Source organism: Battus philenor, unplaced genomic scaffold (genome assembly GCF_028537555.1).
Source record: "Battus philenor isolate CCGP_79_NKW_IND1 unplaced genomic scaffold, ilBatPhil1.0.hap1 SCAF_6, whole genome shotgun sequence".
Classification (NCBI taxonomy): domain Eukaryota; kingdom Metazoa; phylum Arthropoda; class Insecta; order Lepidoptera; family Papilionidae; genus Battus; species Battus philenor.
In genome coordinates, this window is record NW_027181726.1 from 15,403,615 (window position 1) to 15,424,198 (window position 20,584).

Here is a 20,584-nt window from a genome sequence, read left to right on the forward strand (position 1 = left end):
TTTTTTCGAATAGTTTTTGCTAAGTATTTTATTACATTGATAAAAAGTACATTTATATATGTGTTTATACATAGACTACTGCTAGGTTCGGAATGTTGGTACTACCAAGAACATGATAACCTTTATTTAACATTCGATCGATTATATTTCAGTTGCATGAGTCTACCACCTGTTCGGAATAAATGTCTCAGATGCGAGGAGAACAGGCGAAACAAATTACTAATAAATAAATTATAATTACCATTCATACATATGGCAATGTCATTATAGACTAACACGTTGCTCCAATTGTACAAATAATTACGCACACAGAGATGTCATGAATAATCGGTGATGATCACCTGCGTCGGTGTCGAGTCACAGCGGTGCACGATTGTAGGGAAACCCCATTCTATGATGTTCGCTGCCGTGATGTCTCGGGTATTCCCCGGGCGCCGCGGTGACCCGGAACACGGCCCTGAGCAATGGCGGTGTACGCGCCGCAATTGACGTGTTAGGCCTGCGCTAGGCCTGTGTAGCGCTCCACACAGGCCAGTCCACGCGTCGCCCGCCGGCCCGGCGCTCCCTTGATCACCCTCGTCTCAAATACCTTCAACTTTTATAACCTTTCGATGTTAAAGAGGCTTCGACTCCTGCTTACTAACTACTACGTTGTCCTTAACTACAAACTACATATAACTAAACGTTGCTACAAATAAGATCCAACCCACAACTTAAACAAAGTAATAATCCAAAAAAGAATATCTGCACAAAAATCAAAACTATCTCATCATCGTTTGATTACAAATGTAACTGTACTGAAAGATGCAAATTTAGAAATATGCGTTTTATCATCGTCATCATATCAGCTGACACATAAAGCCACAAGCCGCCCTTAAAGATCACCTCGAAGATCGGACATCCGTTCCTCTTGTCCAGCGACTTCTTGCGACGTCTTAATGTCACAGACTATAAAAGAAGAATCTTCTTCTAATTGGTTGACTAAAATTTAACTATGCCTCAAGTTATCGAAAAAAAAAATGCGTTAAGATAAATAAAACACAGATTCATAATATTTCAGTTTCATTAAAACATCTATGGTTTTTTAAATCGCAAATAAATAGTATCATATTATAATATAAAATATTGTCATCAAAACACTTGAAACTTTTAAAAAAATCGTCTTGATAATATAACATTGTTAATTATCTTTTTATCTTTGTTAATGGTCGTTTCCTATCGGTCCTATTAGAAATCTATGGAAAATGATTATGTTCAGCAGTTGACATCATAGACTGTAATAATGTTGACGAAAAACTGAAAAGTTTTTCTCCGAACTTAGTGTGGGTTGGATTTTTATTGCACAACAACGTTCAATTCATATTCGGATAGTTACGAAATCAGCGACATCTGTTACACGCAAACTAAGTTACATTGATGAAATTTCTAGAACAATCGATACATGCTTACAGTTCGATGTAATAAGATCAGACTTCTATTTGGAAACAATACGACATTTATCGATGAAACTATAAAATGCATTGTAAAATGACAGATTCAAATTGTCAATTGACGTGTCGTTTGACATCTGTCAAAAAATAGTGTTGTAAGGAACAACTAGTGTTGTGACGTATAGGCATAAATGTGTAAAGGACAACGACGATTTAAATTTTTAAATTCAATAACATCACGCTAGTATAATAAAACGTGATAGGCAGTGTTGCGTTGTCGGCTGCGGGGAGCGCCGCGTTCGGCCACAGAGTACAGTGATCACGGCTACCCTGTACGCGTTTATAGAAACTATTCAATTCTTAACTATAGCGTAACGATTATCTATGGGATTAATTTATATCAAACGTCGCTCGCCGCGACAGCTATTCGGTAAATGTATCCGAACTACACTTATATCCGTGGCGGCGCCACCTAACCTAGCGCGTATCCAAACGGGCACGAATAACATTCTAATTCGTTCGAAATAAAACAACACAAATGAAAACTAACACGTCCAATCCACCGCTTACGGTCACTCTTTTTTTTAAATTCGTTTCAAAGACATACAATCAACGTATATAATCACATACATGTCCAAATAAACCTTATTCACAATAATGAATCTATTCAGAATGTGTATTTTATGGGCTAGTTTATAAAAAGTATCTAGTGCACTGTGGTGCGGGAGCTAATTCGAGAAATTTCAAAACTAGATTTACGATTCCATTTTTTCTTTTATTGTTCTCGACTTCAGAGAGCGCTCGAGCGATTTCATCGGTGTCACTTTTATACGTGTTTAATACAGAAAGGGTCCTCGAAAACTGAGGCGCGGTTGTAACGTTCTTTGAAACAGCTTTAACACATTGTAATCCGTAAATAATGTATAAGCGCGAATATATCTTAACAATCGTCATTTGTATTACAACGGAAAAAACGTACGGCGCTATTACCTCAGTGAAAGAGCACCCTAAGACATGACGCGTTGCGAAGTTGGGCGTGTCTGTCGGAGAGGTGATCGCGGAATGAAAGCTGACTCTCCGGGGACGGTTGCGTATCGCCCGCCTTCTGTCCCTCTCTGTCCCTCCGCAAACGTTCGGAAACTTAACTCCGAGACAGCGGGGAGCGGCGCGCGGCCGCGGGGAGCTCCGCTTAATGTTACGTTAGCTCAATTTGTTAATCGCCTATCTAAATTGGAAGCTAGGGGCGGCGGCCGGCGACGATCCCCGCCGTCCTCTTAAAACTACTCCGCCGACTCCGTGCCGCGGCCGCCGAACATATAATAGTAAAGCGTATCGATTTATGGAACGAATATAAACATCTGAGAAGGCGCGGCCGCCGGCGCGGGGCCCCGCGGCTAAACGCTACGTATCATCAATATTATAGTTTCAGTCGTATGTTTATATATGTGCATAATATTTACAGTCCACCGGAGTACGTATAGGCGACGCCGCGTCGCGGTCTAGGTGCGGTGCTAACGGGCTAGGTGCGGCCTCGGGGGGCGTCTGGGAGCGTCGGGGTGCGTCGGGGGCGTGGGACGTGGGAGGCGGGCAGGGGGGGTCAGTGGTTGTACTCGGGGAAGGCGGCGGGCGCGTGGCGTGCGTCGGAGCTGGAACTGCCGGCCGGCGACGGGAAGTACTCTCGCGCCGCCGGCACCGCTTCTTCACTCGCCCACCGGGCTAACTGTTGTTGAGCTTGAATAAATTCATCACTAGAAAATGATAGAGAAGAGGAAGGGACAGTGCGGGCTTGCTCCGCGGCCTACCGACTCCGCGGTCCACGATGCCAATTCCAAATAATCTTTAATCTCATTATTTTTTAATTGCCAATGATTTATTTCACTAATTAAACCTTTAAACATTATTTATAGCTCGTTCGTGTTAAGAATGTAGTCAATCGTCATTGTCCGCCGACTTAGCCACGCCCCTTGACCAATCAAATCGTTCCTATTTTGTAGCAACACCGGCGGACAATGACGATTCACTACATTCACAACGCGAACGAACTGTAATGTGTGTATACTAAATTTTGATCGATAAAGGACTGGTTAGACGTTGGAGCCCGCTTGTAATCAAAGTGTTAGTGTAGTGTTATTATAAATAAAGTGTATGTTACATCAATGACACTTTGAACTCTATGAAATAATTTAATGTATATATGTGAATACATTATATATATTGTTCAATATCAAATTCCTGTCACTTTGAGGAGTTGTTCTATGATTGTAAAGGAAAATAGAATCTAATGTGTGATTGAAAAATAACGTGTATGTAATCCACTAATATACAATACATATTGTTTTTTAACCACTAATTTTACTGGTTAATGTATTATTAATAATAATTAGTTAATTTTATCTTCGGTGTTTTATAATTCAATGTATTATTGATTTTCTAGTGTATTTCATAGACAATACAATTTTCACTAATAAACGTTTTTAAAAAATCTGTTTAAGTTTAATGGATTTTTTGGTCAAGTTCGTGAATGATGTGATGTAAGTTCTGTACATATGGTTATACACGCAGTATGAGTTCAAAGGCTCATATCTACACAGGTTGTGTTTGGAACCCTCTTCGTTTTAAATTAAAGCATTTCATTATACAGGAGCTCAAAATGCTTAATTTAATCATGCTGTATACAAGATTTTAGGACTAACGAATCCTTGCGTTAATAAAGAAACATACATATGTCTGATTATGTTTGTACTAATACATTTTTTGGTCAATTTAAAACGTAAAGTATTTTATGGGGAATAAATCATCGGCTTTAAACTTAAAGATCATCATCATCACCTTTTCATCCGATAGACGCTCGCTGTGAGTCATAGGCTTCCTTGAAAGATCATCAGAACCATGTATTGAACATGACTATATCATATATATCTGTTGGGAGGCCATACTATGTCGCGTCTGCCGGTTCATAGAGGCAAATAAGATACTCTCTAATGTTTCTTTTATTATAAGTTGTTATTGGGATATTTATAATGGTAGTAAAAGAAATGGAAAAGATAAGAGTAAACTGATTTCGAATGCTTACCTTTCGCTGTCGGGCGCGTCACGTAGTCGTTCCGTGTCAGCGGTCTCGTATAGTGCGTCCTCGTCGGGTGGCGCGCGTGCGTGGGCAGCGTGTGTAGCGTGGGCCACGTGGCCGGCGTGCCCCGCGTGCATCAGCGAAGCCCCAGCCCCAGACGGACCACCCGCGAACATTGCGGGGTGGTGACGAGCGCTGCCACGGAAACGAGGATACGCGAAGCGAGATTCTTCCTCGCTAATACGACCCCGACAACGTCTGAAAACATACCGAGTTATAAATGAGCTGGGGCAAAATTTACCACTGATCAGACATTTATTATATTATTATTACATTTATTATATTATTTATAAATTTATCACTTCGACACCAACGATACAATCTCCTTCAACTTATCATGAAAGGTCGCTGGTAAAAGGAAGGTTGGTAGGAGAAAGAAGTCGTGGCTTCGTAACATTAGAGAGTGGACCGGAATCGCCAGCGCTGCTGAGCTATTACGCAGAACCAAAAATAAGGAAGAGAGCAGGAAGCTGATAGCCAACCTCCACTAGTTGGAGAGGCACTTCAAGAAGAAGAAGAAATCAGCGTCCAACGGATTGATATATTGAAGTAGCAGTGGACAGACTATATATATTTTTAATTATAATTTGTATCGCTAATGTTTTTTTACAATTTTTTTTTCGCTTTTACTAAACGCAGACATTTAGGAGAGGGTTGCCGCTATTCGATACGGATCTTTCTTCTCCCAGCTGCGAGGCACGACAGCGTTTTATAATTATTTATAATTTTTCTTACCCAATTTTCTCTTATGGGTAAGTACAGCTAAAATTTATACATACTAACAATACAATTTGGAAGTTTTACTCAATTATATATTAGTTGGTACATTATTGAAGTACATTATTGAACGGAAGTATATTAAGGTTTTCACAAAAGGTCACGTGGTTACGTCTTTTGGATTCGAATCGTTAGCAAGATGTTAAACTTATGTCTACCTGTCATGTGTTATTGACAGGTATTTTTAAAAATATAATAAATTTTTAATCCGCGACCAAGCAAGACTATTTAATTACGTTAGTGTATTCTTTATACCTTCTGTTACTTTAATTACTTCGACGTAATTGTCTGTATGGGACAGGACATATTGTGTCTTAAGTAGCTATATATATAGTATCTATTTATAACTAGCTGTCTGTTATAGCAATATGGATGCAACAATTGACGACATACATCGAATTTTACAAAAGTAAAATGACATTTAAAAACTTTTCTGCGTAGTAAGCAACCAATTAAAAAATATTTACATTCTTAAGCAAACTTTGGATTTAGTTTTTAAAATACTGAATGTTAAGTGGAAAGAAATTCATAATAACTAATTCAAAGTAAAATAATGGCAAAAGACCATTGTTTTTGTTTCGGGAAGAGGTTTCTCTTGATGTATGATGATTACCAGCAATATTAATACAAATGGGCTGTAGTTCACAAGGATACTCACGGTGGAACTTCTCCAGGTTCGATTCTGTAGTGGCGGTCGGCCTCGGTCTCCGACATCCGAATATCCTCGGAGCCTGACGGGCTCATGTGGCGGCTGGAATGATGCTCCAGCTGCCGGATGAGGTCTTCCAAGTTCCTGATCCTGATGGGACCGCACTGCGGGGCTTCGTCTTCCTCGTCGTCGCCGCGCTGCCGGCGGAGCTCTGCTTCGTGGATCTTCTCCGCGCTGGGAGCACGCTCGCGCTTGTACTCGTACTCCTGGAGCGCCCGTAGGTCCCCCGACCCTACCACCTGGCCACTAGCTCGCTGCGCAGCCGCCGTCTTCAGCGCCACGATTATGTTCTCGTGGTACCCATTCAAATCCTAAAAACATAATATGCTCATCGCTCGTGCAATCCATAACCGTTGGGGATAAACAATTCTCGGGTGGTGACTCCGAGTAGACTCGACATGGGTTGGCTGCCCACTAGATGGACGGACGGAAGGTCGCTGCATGTAGGCAGCGCACGACCTGTCATTATGGGAATCTGGGGGAACCTTTGTGGGAGATGTAGGCTCTTATTAAACTTAATCACACCCTCTGGGGGCTGACTTGATAGAAGTTCCTGCTAGTTGGTAGTAAGATTCATACGTAAAGAACTAAAACCGGAATGTACAGACCATAAGTATTTACCTTTCTTTGTTAGGTGAAAGCAATATGTTTGTTTTGATCTCGCAGCAATTTTTACGAAGATTAAATTAAAAAATGTTTTTAAATTCTGTATCTCGTTGTTGGTTAGGTATATATATGTATTCATTATTATCTGTCTTGATGTACAGAGACTTTTTTGCCCATATTTTTTATGCACTCGTTTTGTTTTTGAAAAAAATTTTGTACATCAGAAACCGTGCTCGCTTGAGTGAAGATATGGTTATGTGGATTTATTCACAAAATGAACGTTCTATGCTTAAATGAATTAAAGATTTATGAATGTTTGAGGAAGTGGCACTGACCTTGAACTTGTATTCCATATCAGCGACAGCACCCGAAGGCTCCTGTCCGTCGGACTGCGAGCCAGCCTCCAGCTGTTCAGATTGGGAGTCATCACCCCACTTGTCTTTGCCGTCCACAGCACCGTATCCATGCTTCTTCAGGATCCCCTTCTCGGGCAGTTTGGCCATCGAATTGGGAGCCACGTCTATGAATGCAATGTCTTCTTCACCTTGAAAAAAGTTTAAATGATTTAGAAAAACATATTTAAATATTTCTATAGGAATTATGGTAATTGAACGCAATGATATATCATCAAGATTTTCTACTTCATATCTTTAATAAGTGACGGTACTTTGTTTGTTCTGCACGTGATTTTTTTTCATCTGAACATCTCAAACAAGACTTCGTCTGCCATTTCCATCACCACATTTTTATAACTGATTACTTTTTAGGTATACGCGAAATATTTATAATATTTAATTCTATAATTTAAATTCTAAAATCCATTATTTCCAACATGCACACACACATTCCAACTTGTTGAGCAGTGGTAGCCAAGCGATAGAGGATTCAGGTTCTACTCCCGGAATAAAATCTTATATAAGTCACATTTTGTGCATAAAGAATTCTCTACTCACAAATAAGTTTTCAGAGGATGGACAGTAGCGCCCTCTATGTACCATAATACAATACTGGGATCATAAAGCATGATGATTATGGTATATCCCACCATAAATATCTCTGGGGATGGCCTGTGCCATGCTGTGGGCTTCTATAGGCTTATAGAACCACTTCCTAAGAGATGTGACATCTTAGCATTCCAAGTATTAGTACTTGTGCGGTCACTCTCTGTCAGATCATGGCATTGTTGGAAAAGGAGGGACTGAGTACGGTGTTCTGTGTTGACGATTGGTATATCAAGATTTAGGAGGCATTATTGAAATACGTTGGCATTTCTTCAGCGCTTATACTCATTGATTTAACTCCTCTTTCTACCTATCCAGATTAAGTAACATCGGAAAAAATGCTACTAGTGTCGCTTTGGAAGCAGAAATGAACCCTGCTCCTACCTTTACCGCATACAAATTCACTGTCAATTTAATCAAAGTTATTTCGTTTAGGTCTTTGTAAGAAAAGACCCAATATTTGTCCACTTCCGCACATGCCAAACACAGAATCACACTAATCGGTGTAACATAACTTCTGAGAATGCCCCGTGGAGGGGTGAAACACGTGTTGAGTGATTTAGCGGTGGTGGTTGTGTAATTCGCATTGTTTGCCGCATGCGCATTTATCAGCGGGCTGGCGGGCGGTGCACTTTGTTGCACGACTACCACTGCATGTGCGGAAGTGGCTAAATATTGGTCCTTTTCTTCCTTAGGATGGATTTCTGCAAAATAACGCCTGATTCCATCAAATAGATCTTTGTACTTCTAAGCCTTAGTTATATTAGATTTAGGCAAATTTGTTTCCAAGAAATTTTTTTTTAGTAATACACATTTGAATGTTTTCGAAAATAGGAATAAATTTGTTCTTGAATCTGGTACGGCTATATCTTCAGGAATAAATACGAGTAAAAAACTTTTATCAGTTGTACCTGAATGTGTTGGTTCATCTTCGCTACCAGAATGCACGCGTTTCATTTGTTTGTGGTCTCTGTAAATTAGAAATATTCCGATATATATATACATACAGAATAATTACATGTGGAAATTTCACCGTGAAGCGTAAAGCGCTTGATGAGATGCAAATGGATAATCGCGTGATGAATGAACGGAGGTTCCCATTTCAGCTAACTCACGCTATCCGGTATACTCAAACTTGATCCCAAATAATTCAGTTAGATCCGGTATGATCGCATTACCGTCAATATCGTCTCTAGCTCAGTCACTTCGCCCGGCGGCTATTGGTCAGTGCCTACTTCTATGGGATCAGTGCATTCATGCGTTATTATTCTAGCTTCCTCCGCATCCAAAAACTCCCGGTTCTTTCCCGGATATCTACTTACGGATATCTACCAGTGCCTCCGGACCCGGACATGTGGTTTCCATGTTTGAAGATCACACGCTGAGAATCACCGCGGCTGAAAATTTCAATGCTTAGAATAATCTATACCTACACACTAGTACTAAATTTAAAGTCTAGGCACTTGCATGACTAAATCTACGAGTGTTGTTTCATCTAGCATGACTCGTTAAACAGGGCTTTGGTTATTTCTATACTGTTCTATAAGTGCGAAGGGTTTGTACTGTTTCTCACACTGTTTGTACAAATGGGTCAGGCATCGTCTTTGCATCGTTTCATATATCTATAAACGTTATCTATACATATTTAATGGAATTAGGCGTTACCTTGCGGAAATCCATCCTAAGTAAGAAAAGGACCGATATGTAGCCACTTCCGCACATGCAGTAGTAGTCGTGCAACAAAGTGCACCGCCCGCCAGCCCGCTGATAAATGCGTATGCGGCAAACAATGCGAATCACACAACTGTCACCGCCAAATCACTCAACACGTGTTTCACTCCTCCACGGGGCATCTTCAGGAGTTATGTTACACCGATTAGTGCCAAACACGGAGTCTTGCACGACTACTACTGCATATGCGGAAGTGGCTAAATATTGGTTCTTCTCTTACATTATCTATACATCCGACATTAGTCCTGTTGCAATAATATTTTTGATTCATTGTAAATTAAGTTTAAAATAATCTTCGTCGCAATTTCTATATGTCTATATGTTTCATTAATAGTTTGCACTAATTCGGTAGAAAATATTTTTTTTGACATTTCAACACTCGCAACATGACAACGTGTTTATCTTACATTCAATTTACATGATTTATTAAATCGTCTTCCAAGAGTATTGTTTATTCATAAATATAGAAACACTGGGAACATATTAACACTAGAATCCTCGAAGCAACTTCAACGTAAAGCAGTATTGATAGCTGATCAATATTCAAATGTAGTATCAAATGAAGGAATATTATTTAAAAAAATGAGATAAAAACGAAATAAGCGTGTCCTTCAACGCGTGAGTGTGATTGTTCTTGGTCACACTATGTAAAAGGACTTAGCAGCAAAACCTATAATAAATCTTCAAAGCATTTTAGTAAGTAAGCTGAGTGGAGTAAAAGCGAGATTCGTGTGAGATAGTGTTAGAGCGGTGAGGAGCTAAAGATATGCGGTTAACGTCGACATACCTTAGTAGGTTTCTGTTTGAGAACACCAGATCCGTATAGAAGAGGAAACATTCGTTTAATTTGGGATAACATAAAGGGTTTATTATAGATGGATCCAAACGTGTCTCACAACAACATCGCATCCGAAAAGAAACTTTAAAACTGTTAAATTTAGATATGAAAGTTGTTTGAAGCACGTTAAAGGAAATATTTATTGAGAATGTTGTGATTAGTTGATGAAAAAGTCGATAGAAGTGTTACAATTATAATTTTATACAATTATTTTAAATTAATCAATAATTTTGGATTATAAATCAAAAGGTAAGTACCAATTAAAGAGGTGACAATTCTAGATAGAGTTAAGAGTGAGAAAGGGGGACAGTTGTAAAATGCGATAGAGTATTTGATTTAGTCATACCTGAAGGTGTTGTTGAAGGAGTGCATCTTGCCCCCGTCTAGGGAGATGTCCTCCTGGGAGTTGTTGGATGTGGTGGAGCCGGCAGGGAAGCTCTTGCCCAGGTTCGGTTTCTTCACGTAGGGCGGGTCGTATTTTGGTAGAGTGCTCTTTTTCCTGGTGCAGGCGTGGCGTGGAAACGCCCACTCAGATCAATCGATTACGTTTGCAAAATCGTGCTCGTCGAAAACCGATAAAAATCGAGAACACCTCCACATTTAAGGGACATTAAAAGGTTTTTAATTTTTGATTCGTAATTTTGATATAGTTTTCGTTTCCAAAATCTATTTGAATTGTTAATTTTGATTGTTTCATCAGTAAAACTGAAGCTGAACGCCTGTTTTTCATAAATTCCTATTTCGAAATTAACGTAAGAATCATTGGCTTTAACAATTTCATCAAATATTTCTGTTTCTCATTCGAGATTAGACATATTTGATAACTCTAATAGTTAAATTTATTTGATATAGTTACATTTTGATATTAATAATGAAACTTTGACAATCATATAGGATTAATACATTATTAAATGTAACATGATAAGGCATCAGCTTTCGTTTTACTTTTAAACTTTTAAATTATGTTTTCTCTTGTATACTATCATATAAATCTGCTTACACAAATGTTAGTTTCACTTCAATTGAATATTCATTTACTTTATATATATTATATAGTATTCAAGAGTAACATACATCTGAATGTACTGGAGCTTTTGGATATTATATTACTTCATGTAAAAGTCTGTAGACATTTTGATTTTGATTTTGACTTTATATTAACTTTTCGTTTCATTCCTCATGGGAATTAATGTCAAATGGTAACATAATCGTAAGATTGATCTTATATTAGCGAAAACAGCGTCTTTCCAGTAAAAAAAAATAATAATTAAATTTCGTTTAAAAGTATTTAGTATATCTAAAACGCAATTGGTAAAACTAAAGCATATATCATCAGAAGGTGGTCTTTTGCTATCAAGTAATGCAGAAACTGAATCTACCTAAATGAATGAATAAACTTCTGATGATAATTGGTAAACTCGTTGATTTTTAATGGAAAGATTCGTCTGATACCTTAAATATATAACAACAGGCGTTGCTAACTAGATAGATAGCTGCATGAAAGAAGATTCCGTGCATCGCACATTCGCTTCTCGTGCAAGAGTTGATAGATTTTTGGTGGCTGTGGTAATGATTGGTGAAATCAAGTCGAAATATCTATATCTTCTTCGTCGTTGTCAAGTTTATAATATGTACATACCTCGATGACGGCGCTCGAAGTCAGATTTATGGTTAGAGTATGCAACGCTAGGCAGGTCAGATTGTACGCGGATGGATTACGTGACGTTGGGAAGATATAGATGCGGTCGTGGCGCCGGACATTGTGGCGGGCCGGCGTCACGACCGCCGACCAAGAAAGGAAACGAAAACGAGTCACAGTTCACATAAGCCAATGCACACATCCAAGAGCCCAGAATCTCAAGGGTTTGAATCGAGGTGTCGCTCGAGTACGACGCGGAAAGCCCCGTAGGCATGCAGGTCGGCGGGCGGGCCGCAGGGGGGACGCCGGTGAGGCGCGGGGGGCAGAGGGACGGGGGCGGAGGGGGAGGGCGTCGGGGAGCGCCGCGCCCCGCGGCCCACCCGCCCGGACGCAGACCACAGATCAAATGCAGCCGCACCCGCCATCTAGCTCTACGACCACAACGCAAACGACAAAAAATCTCCAAAAACAACGAAAACAAAACACAATCGTCGAATACGAAAATGAAACACCAACGCTAACGTTCTAAAGTAAACATACAAGTATACGAAGGTGACGACTTAAATTTCTTCTTAAAGACTACCTTTGGTCTGTTTTCTGCTCACTAACCTTAGGCACAGGGAGAAGTTTTTGTGTACTACGACTGACCTGTAGCAGAGAGCGCTCAGGGCAAATACTATGAATACCCCCCCTACCACAGACATGAGCACCGCCACGAGGAATACCGTGTTCGAGCCGTGGTAGTTCTCTGCGCCCAAAGAGAAGGTTCGTGAGTAGGAGCCGCTGACGCCGGGCGCCGGGCCCGGCGGGCGGGCGGCGCCGGCGCACTCGCGGTCGTGAGCTTCGTCATCCGCGGTGCGATACTGTGCGGTACGATGCGGTACGATGCGATACGATGCGTTACGATGCGATACGATGCGACAAGACAAGACCACAGCGCGACAACACCGATTTACCGGTTACCTGAAGCAGTAGGCCATCCACGCGAACCCCACGAACACGGACAGCACGACCGCGAGTAACAATATGACCATGTTCATAGTGCTCATCTTATTCCCCTCGTGAACACCTGCAAGAGGGCACCCGCGCGTTAGTGCGCCGGCGACGCCCGCGACGCGCCCCCTCCGAGCAATGCCCTCGAGCCAGCGCCAGCGCCAGCGCCACGCCGCTACCGCGTCTCATAGCGCGCGCGCTCGTGTAGCTAGCTCCGTGACAATTTGGAAGAGCAGTGCTCGAATGGCCAATTGCATCGTAAGCAACACAACATAAACACTCGCTATATCAATTAACATATATCCAGGTACACTCCTGAAATCATAACAAATAGATTAGTAGATTCAACTCGCTCCGTTCTGTATGATGGTCGATTCAAAAAATCATTTCAAATTTTAACAATACAATTAATTTCGATATCACAGTTGAAAATTAAATTGACCATCATCCAAAACCACCGGAGAAACCTGAAAGTGAAGAAGCAAAAGAAGAAATTAATAAGATAGTAGAGAAGTGAGAAGTAATGCAAACAGAAGAAAAACTTTATAGATTTGAAATAGAATAAGCAAGAGATAACAAAATGTAAACTGATAACTTCTATATATTTTATTATTCAACTTTAATGGAACAACAATATAAGAATTAGCAACTTTAAATTTTTAAGTTTTTAACCATATGATATATGAACAAAAATATATTTATCTATGCATAGTTCTTTGCATGTGTATCTGTTTTATTATTTAAATTACATTGAAATCTGTTGTATTCGAAAGTTAAATTTTTGTTTTTTGGACAACGCAAAACATATAAGTGGAATACATGAACGTGTAATCGAAATAGATGGAGTGATAGATCAGACAACGATTTTGAAAATTGTAAATAGAATTCTTAAAATTCCAAATTCAAATACTTCATAAGAGATGACAGATGCAATGCATGTTATCGATTATGAATCGAGTGATTTGGTATTTTATGATTTGTTGGACTCGATATAACATATTATTATACGAAAAAGAATGCACATCATGGAAAGAATCCTAGAAGAGACCAAATTGATAAAAACTAGTATCAGATTGAATTTACTTATATCGATATCGTTAATCTTGATGCTACATGAGTGTCAAATGCGGATATTTCTGAGAGCATTTTTTAAATCGATTTTACATGTGTTGGAAAATTTATAACAATATTGTAGAATGTATCAACACCTGTTCCATCTTTTTCGATTATGTTTGAACACTTTTTTAGTGATATATTAAAAATGATAAATTTACTCCTAAAGTTAGGTTACTGGTTTGAACTCACCATACGGCGTTTCCTTCTTGGTCATGTTGTAGGCGGTCTTGGTGGTGTTCTCCGGTATGTAGGGCGTCGGAGACGGTGGCAGGGCATCCGGCTGGGAGCAGTCCGGTCCAGTCCATCCGCGGTTGCACACACACCTGTTCGCGTTCGAGCACACCTGGAACAACATAACATAAAACACGATTTTGTAACTAGGAAAGTGCAATTAAAAAGTTTATCAAACAAAAACTACTAAAAACACAAAGAGTTTTTATACGTGATAATTAAAAATTAAAAACGTTTAATTTAAAAATGACTTAAACTTTCTTTTTAAACATATACCGCTTTGTTGACACTCTAATTTCAAAGGAAGGTTTAATCTAAAACAGAACGCTTTGGTTAGAAAAAGAAGAATATAACATTACAATTAAGAAAAAGCCCAATATTAAGCCACTTCCGCACATGCAGTGGTAGTCGTGCAACAAAGTGCACCGCCCGGCAGCCCGCCGATAAATGCGTATGCAGCAAACAATGCGAATTACACAACTATCACCGTTAATTCACTCAACACGTGTTTCACCCCTTCACGGGGCATCTTCAGGAGTTATGTTACACCGATTAGTGCCAAACACAGAGTGACTCAGTGTAATGGCACTAATTAGTAAATATTGGTCCTTTTCTTACTTAGGATGGACTTCCGCAAGGTAACGCCTGATTTCATTAAATATAATATTACAATTGCCCTGTGGAAATCAGATGATATGATGGATACGTTCAGAAACGATGATCCGATTTAAATATGTAAAAATAACAACGTATTCTTTTTTTAAAATTTTTGTAATTTCTTAAAATAACGAACAATTCAAGAGACTTTTACGAGTTATGTGGGTAATTTGTTACACATGGTGAGGAAAGTAAAATCCAGGTGTGATAGATGTGGTGTATATTAAATATATACAGAGACCGTCTTGTTTTTTTACGGGACTCTCACTGCTGTTCAAATGGCATTTGTAGATTCTGCAGGTATATAGTGGCAGGGCATACCGCGTCTATACCAAGACCTTTTTTTAAGTTGCAAAGCTTGTCGGCTCCCGGGAGAGTCCCGGATTGGACCGCTACATGTGCTATTTCACTGAATTGAGAAGCCGCAGAGGGTAGATAATCTTGTCATCATTCATCATTTATTCCTTTGTCCCCAAGAAGATGCAGAGGGCATCCACAGTACGTCACCATCCCAATCGGTCTTGAGCCTCGCGCGTTACTTCGCTCCACGTCATTCCAACTGCCTTCACTTCTGCAGTGATCGTCCGCCGCCAGGTTTGCTTTGGGCTGCCACATCTTCGCTTTCCTTAAGGATTATATTCTAAGGCTTGCCTCGGTATCTGATCAGGGTTCCTTAGGAGCGTATGGCCTATCCAGTTCCACTTGTGCCATTTACTATTTTGAACTAAACACGATGGCAGCATCTATCGGAATTTAAATCGACGTTCGAATTTGAAATTCGAACGCGTCATAATAATTGAAATATAAAAAAAAATATTATGGCCAGTAATAAGGAGCGTTGAACGCTACACACGTAACTCCAATAAATAGTTATAGTTTAGTTAAAACCAACGAATTAAAATCGACGAAATATTTTCAGTACAAATTTGCTTCAATTACCGCGAAGCATTGGACTAGAATCGCTGACCCGGAATATTTCCATTCAAACAACAGAAATCAGAGCTCATTTATAGTTCTGCGCTAAATAAACTTTAATTGGTTCGCGATCTGGTTCGCGTGTACCAGAAATATTTATAAACTTTACACGTTGATACACAGTGGTACCACCGAAACAGGTTAGAAACAATAAACTTTAACTTATACTAATGACATTTGTGGAAGTAATTACAAAACCGACTGAGTTTGCAGAAGTCATTCCTCAGATCTGAATGTGTTTGGAAGTCTCAAAACTTTATTGTATATTTGTTATCATTAAAGTTAAGCTAAATTAAACAAAAAATTGCATAAAAGTTTGACTCCGCTTCCTAGGTTTCGGTTGAAGTTGATGCCGTTAGCCCGAGGGCTTTTACAGCTTCATCGGAATTGAGTTCACGGAGATGAAGGGTAGGTGAACTTTAAAACAGAAGTTGGACAGACGCATTCCAGTTGTACAATGACGTTCGTTAGTAAATCGCTCTACCCGAGTAGAGCTGTGTAGTGTTGATGTTGTGTATGCGGCTTGGTACGGCAGCGTGGACCACAGGCGAGCCAAGGATGGATCCAGATCCAACCTCGGTTCGCCCACGCTGTTCGCGGTTAAGGAGCAGGCTGCCCTTAGAACGGGTGCTTGGACTCTCCCATATATATATATATATATATATATATATATATATATATATATATATATATATATATATATATATATATATATAAAGAACGTGTATAATGTATACAAGTAATTAACAAATAGACATTAGAAAGAAATGTATTTGTCTATTGGTGTTAAATTTAAAACAACCGCTGCTGCTATATGAGTCGTCAGCCCTTAACACCATACCTACCCCTCCTTCCCTTCAGCACATAGATGCTCCCTGCATGCCATATGTCTCCCCCTAAGATATCTATGGGTGCTATATCATAATGGCAACGCCTGGTAGATGGGTCAGCGATCGCAGTGTGGTATTATAGTACTCAGAGAACGATTCTGCCCACCCTCTAGAATTTTCTTTTGTGAGCAGTGGCAATTATATATAAATAATGCACAAAGTGTGATTCATAAGATTTTATCCCGGGAATTGAATTCGCGATCTATGCTCGCAACTCTTAGTCTTTTTTGATTATTTATTCATTAAGAATATACATTAAAAATTTCTATTACCATGTTATATCATATCGGCATCAATTACCGATGTATGTATACTATTCTGCAGAATTTACTATCTATGTTATTGTCAGTAAATCTGGTTCTATACATAAATGTTTATATCAAAACTTATACATTCATGGAACATATTGCCAGTGAGAATATAGTGGATATATTGGTAATTAATTGCAATTTTGCATAACGGGGTTTTAGATGAATTTAATGTCGTAATTGGACCACATATGTATAGCGTTCATTGGCCACGAAATCTCGCCTACAGCCTTATAATAAAGCCCCGTTTTCTCGGAGAGAAGAACATGCTATTTATATAAGTACAAAGTAACATTATGTGTACGTATACAATGTAATTACACAGATATAAAAGTTCGTAACTGTGGACTAAAGTCGATGCTCTGCCGTGCGTTTATATCATAGATATCGCTTAAAGTCGGCGCTTGACTTTATTCTGCGCTCAACCACGCGTTGATATTACAAACGTAGACTAAAGTCGGCATGGATGGACGAAGACTTGCCATCGTGATGATCTTTGATCTTTTGCCTTATAGAGGTCTGAAAAGACTAAGGCCGATGCTCAGCTACATGTTCATATCACAGACGTCAATAAAGTCGACGCTTGTACTGAATGTACTTATTAAAACAACTTATATTGAATTAGCGGTTCCGGTTTGGAACTTACTTGGAGCAAGTTACAAACCGGAACAGTATTAACTTATCCTGGCCATTAAGTTATTATGGTTAATGATAGTTTGTGAGTAACTTTAACTTACTATTGCCATGAGACGTTTTCTGAATGTTCACCGTTAAACGTTGTATCTCAATGGAATTATAGTTAGTTGGAAATTCATTTAAAATATAAGATTTGAAATCACCACTACTTCAGCTGTAGAAAGTAAACTGCTAGACCAGTGATTCCCAAACTGGTCTATATCGACCCCTAGGGGTCTATGACAACCTGCAAGAGGTCTACGTCAGCGAAAAAAAAATTGGGGGTCCATGAAATACAAATGGGGGTCCACGATAGTGGATCTCAACACATACACTGATAGTACCTATTTACTTACATCATACTATCTTATAATATCAAAACATTTACATTATTTATAAAAGTACCTATGAAGTAGTAGTAAAAAATTTATTATATATGTTTATAAAATTGTGTACGTTGTAGGATGTTGGTATTTGCTTTGTGGTCGCAATACATTTTGAACTTGTAAAAACCTGAGAGTTGCAGTCTCAGAGCTATATACAAAACGAATATATAATACGAATGTGGGACAAATACGTTTATTCATGTGTGTCAACATGTGTTTTTACTTTAAGTTTTTAACACTAAACTTCACTACAATTATAAATTTAAAGGAAATCAATATCAGGTAAGTAGGGGGTCTACTCAACATGGAAAAACATGGCAAGGGGTCTACCACACAAAAAAGTTTGGGGAACTCTGTGCTAGACGAAGGCCTCCCCCACAGATTTCAAACAGGACCAATTAGAAGTACCCTGTATCCAGGGCTATTTCGTCTTTTTTCCTTTGACTACGGAGATCCTCGTTTCCGATTTATTCTAGGAAAAATTTCTCCTCTGCGTTGACTGACTGTGATTTTAACTAGGCTTTTATATGTAATTATTTAATAAACACATTTAATATACTGGAGCTCTGTAGTTTCGGTTGGTGTCAACAGATGGCGCTAGTAGTTTACCCGCATAAACGTATAAAAGGCGCACCGCGCGACAGAATCTGCACATTAACAAAGGAGAATCGACAACGACATGACATATGTCATACTTTGTGTATTTTTCTGTCTGTAATAATATAAATTCGTGTAGAATAAATAAATAATCGTTGAATTTGATATAATTATATAAAATATATAAGAGATAATAGTAGAAATATAAAAACACTGTGTTCCGCGACGTCGTTTAAGTGGAATTTAATAAAAGAAAATTTAGTTTATAGACATTAATTTCACAATTTACGTGAATTGTTATGTCACTCACAACTTGAAACGTCATCAATGGTTCGCTGTTTTCGTTTCAATTCAAATCATCATGAACTGTCATGGCGATATATAAAATTCATTGGAATGACAGTGGCGCCATCTGTCGAAAATTGATCACACCAACTTAAATACCTTCTTGGTCTCATGCAGAAATTTGCTAAAGATCACAAAATCTAATGCATAGTTTACGATTCTACAAAGGACATATAGACAAACATTCATTTTTATATATAGATGTGATTTCTCAGTTAAAGATAGTCAGTCGCTGTACCTTCGCTTTACAAAGTTATCTGATATGCCCCGAGCTAAACCGGGCGGAACTTTCCATACGCCATTTGGTTAAACTAAAATTAATATAAAGGGACAAAAGGGCCCTCAGGTAAGGGTCAGGTGGGTCCCTATCGATCGTCGATATTGTAATGAATTTTGTTCTATTATTTGATCAAATATTTACGGTATTCGATAGATTTTGTATTGCCTTTTGTAAATGGCCTAATGAATTCCGATATTTAAAATAAATACACGAAAGGTAAAAACGGATTATTAAACTTTAAAGTTTTAATATATATTTCCAAACATACTGTATACAGTCATCACTGTGAAGAATGTCAAAGTAATTATTTTTTTCAACCTGTCTGCAGAAACAGACAGTAAATAATAATGTATTCTAACATGTATATTATGATAATGTTATTTATTATTTCTGAAACTTTGATTTTTGACTAGGGAGTACCATATACCATATTTACTAGACCAATGGATACTAATCTTTTAATTTTTTTTCCTTCTCTGTTTCTTTATTAGGAGGCAAGTACGATCCAAGTGTGTTTGATGCTTTGTGTATTTATAAAATGTATTATACCGTATATATTATAAGTATATATGCTATATAGATATACAGGTATATCTTACTTATTCTCTGTTGATGTTAATGCTGTTAACCCGAAGGCTTTTACAGTTTCATCGGAGTTAAGTTCACGGACCCTTCCGCTCTTGAAAAAACTGTCAGAGCGCGTACCAGTTGCATAAAGACGTTTGCAAATAACAAAGCGCTTTACTCGTGTAGAGCTGTGTATTGGTTGTGTTGATGTTGTGTGCATGCGGTTTGATGTGGCAAGCCAAGGAGGGATCCGGATCCAACCTTGGTTCGCCCACGCTGTTCGCGGTAAGGGAGCGGGCGGCCGCTCTCCCGGTGTTGTGGTGTGGTGAGTAGTGTTTGGTTCTACCGTGTATAACTCGGTGGCCTGTGTGGAATGTCGCAGGTGCAGAAGTATATGTATGTATGTAACCTGTTGTTTATACTTCTACTGTTTACATACTATGTTTGTCTGGAAGAAATTGCATCGTGTGATAAGACCGCCCTTTGTACTTTTCTTTACTATTACGCTATGTATATATGTTTTTTAGCGTGTACAATAAAGAATTTTAACATGTATTAATTTAGAGCGAATGAGCTGCACATTCACTCCTTTAAAGATTATACTTAGAATATTTTATTATGGCCTTATATAGAATATTTTATTAAGAAATTTTTTTAATATTATTCTATTACGAAATAATTGTATAGAAAGTATAAATTTATATTG

General features: G+C 38.8%; 1 protein-coding gene across 1 annotated transcript in view; it reads right to left on the bottom strand.

The window, feature by feature from the left end:
• Positions 1–1,292: 1,292 nt before the first annotated feature.
• mmd (mind-meld) overlaps positions 1,293–20,584 on the bottom strand; it is a 514,304-nt gene continuing 495,012 nt past the window's right edge. The window contains exons 18-26 of the mRNA XM_068773325.1: positions 14,157–14,310; positions 12,468–12,606; positions 10,566–10,718; positions 8,973–9,047; positions 8,562–8,620; positions 6,985–7,193; positions 5,993–6,354; positions 4,504–4,755; positions 1,293–3,178 (exon numbers count right to left, since the gene is read on the bottom strand). Coding sequence (XP_068629426.1) covers positions 3,028–3,178; positions 4,504–4,755; positions 5,993–6,354; positions 6,985–7,193; positions 8,562–8,620; positions 8,973–9,047; positions 10,566–10,718; positions 12,468–12,606; positions 14,157–14,310 — 1,554 coding nt within the window. The 3' untranslated portion in view covers positions 1,293–3,027. The remainder of the gene's footprint in view (positions 3,179–4,503; positions 4,756–5,992; positions 6,355–6,984; positions 7,194–8,561; positions 8,621–8,972; positions 9,048–10,565; positions 10,719–12,467; positions 12,607–14,156; positions 14,311–20,584) is intronic.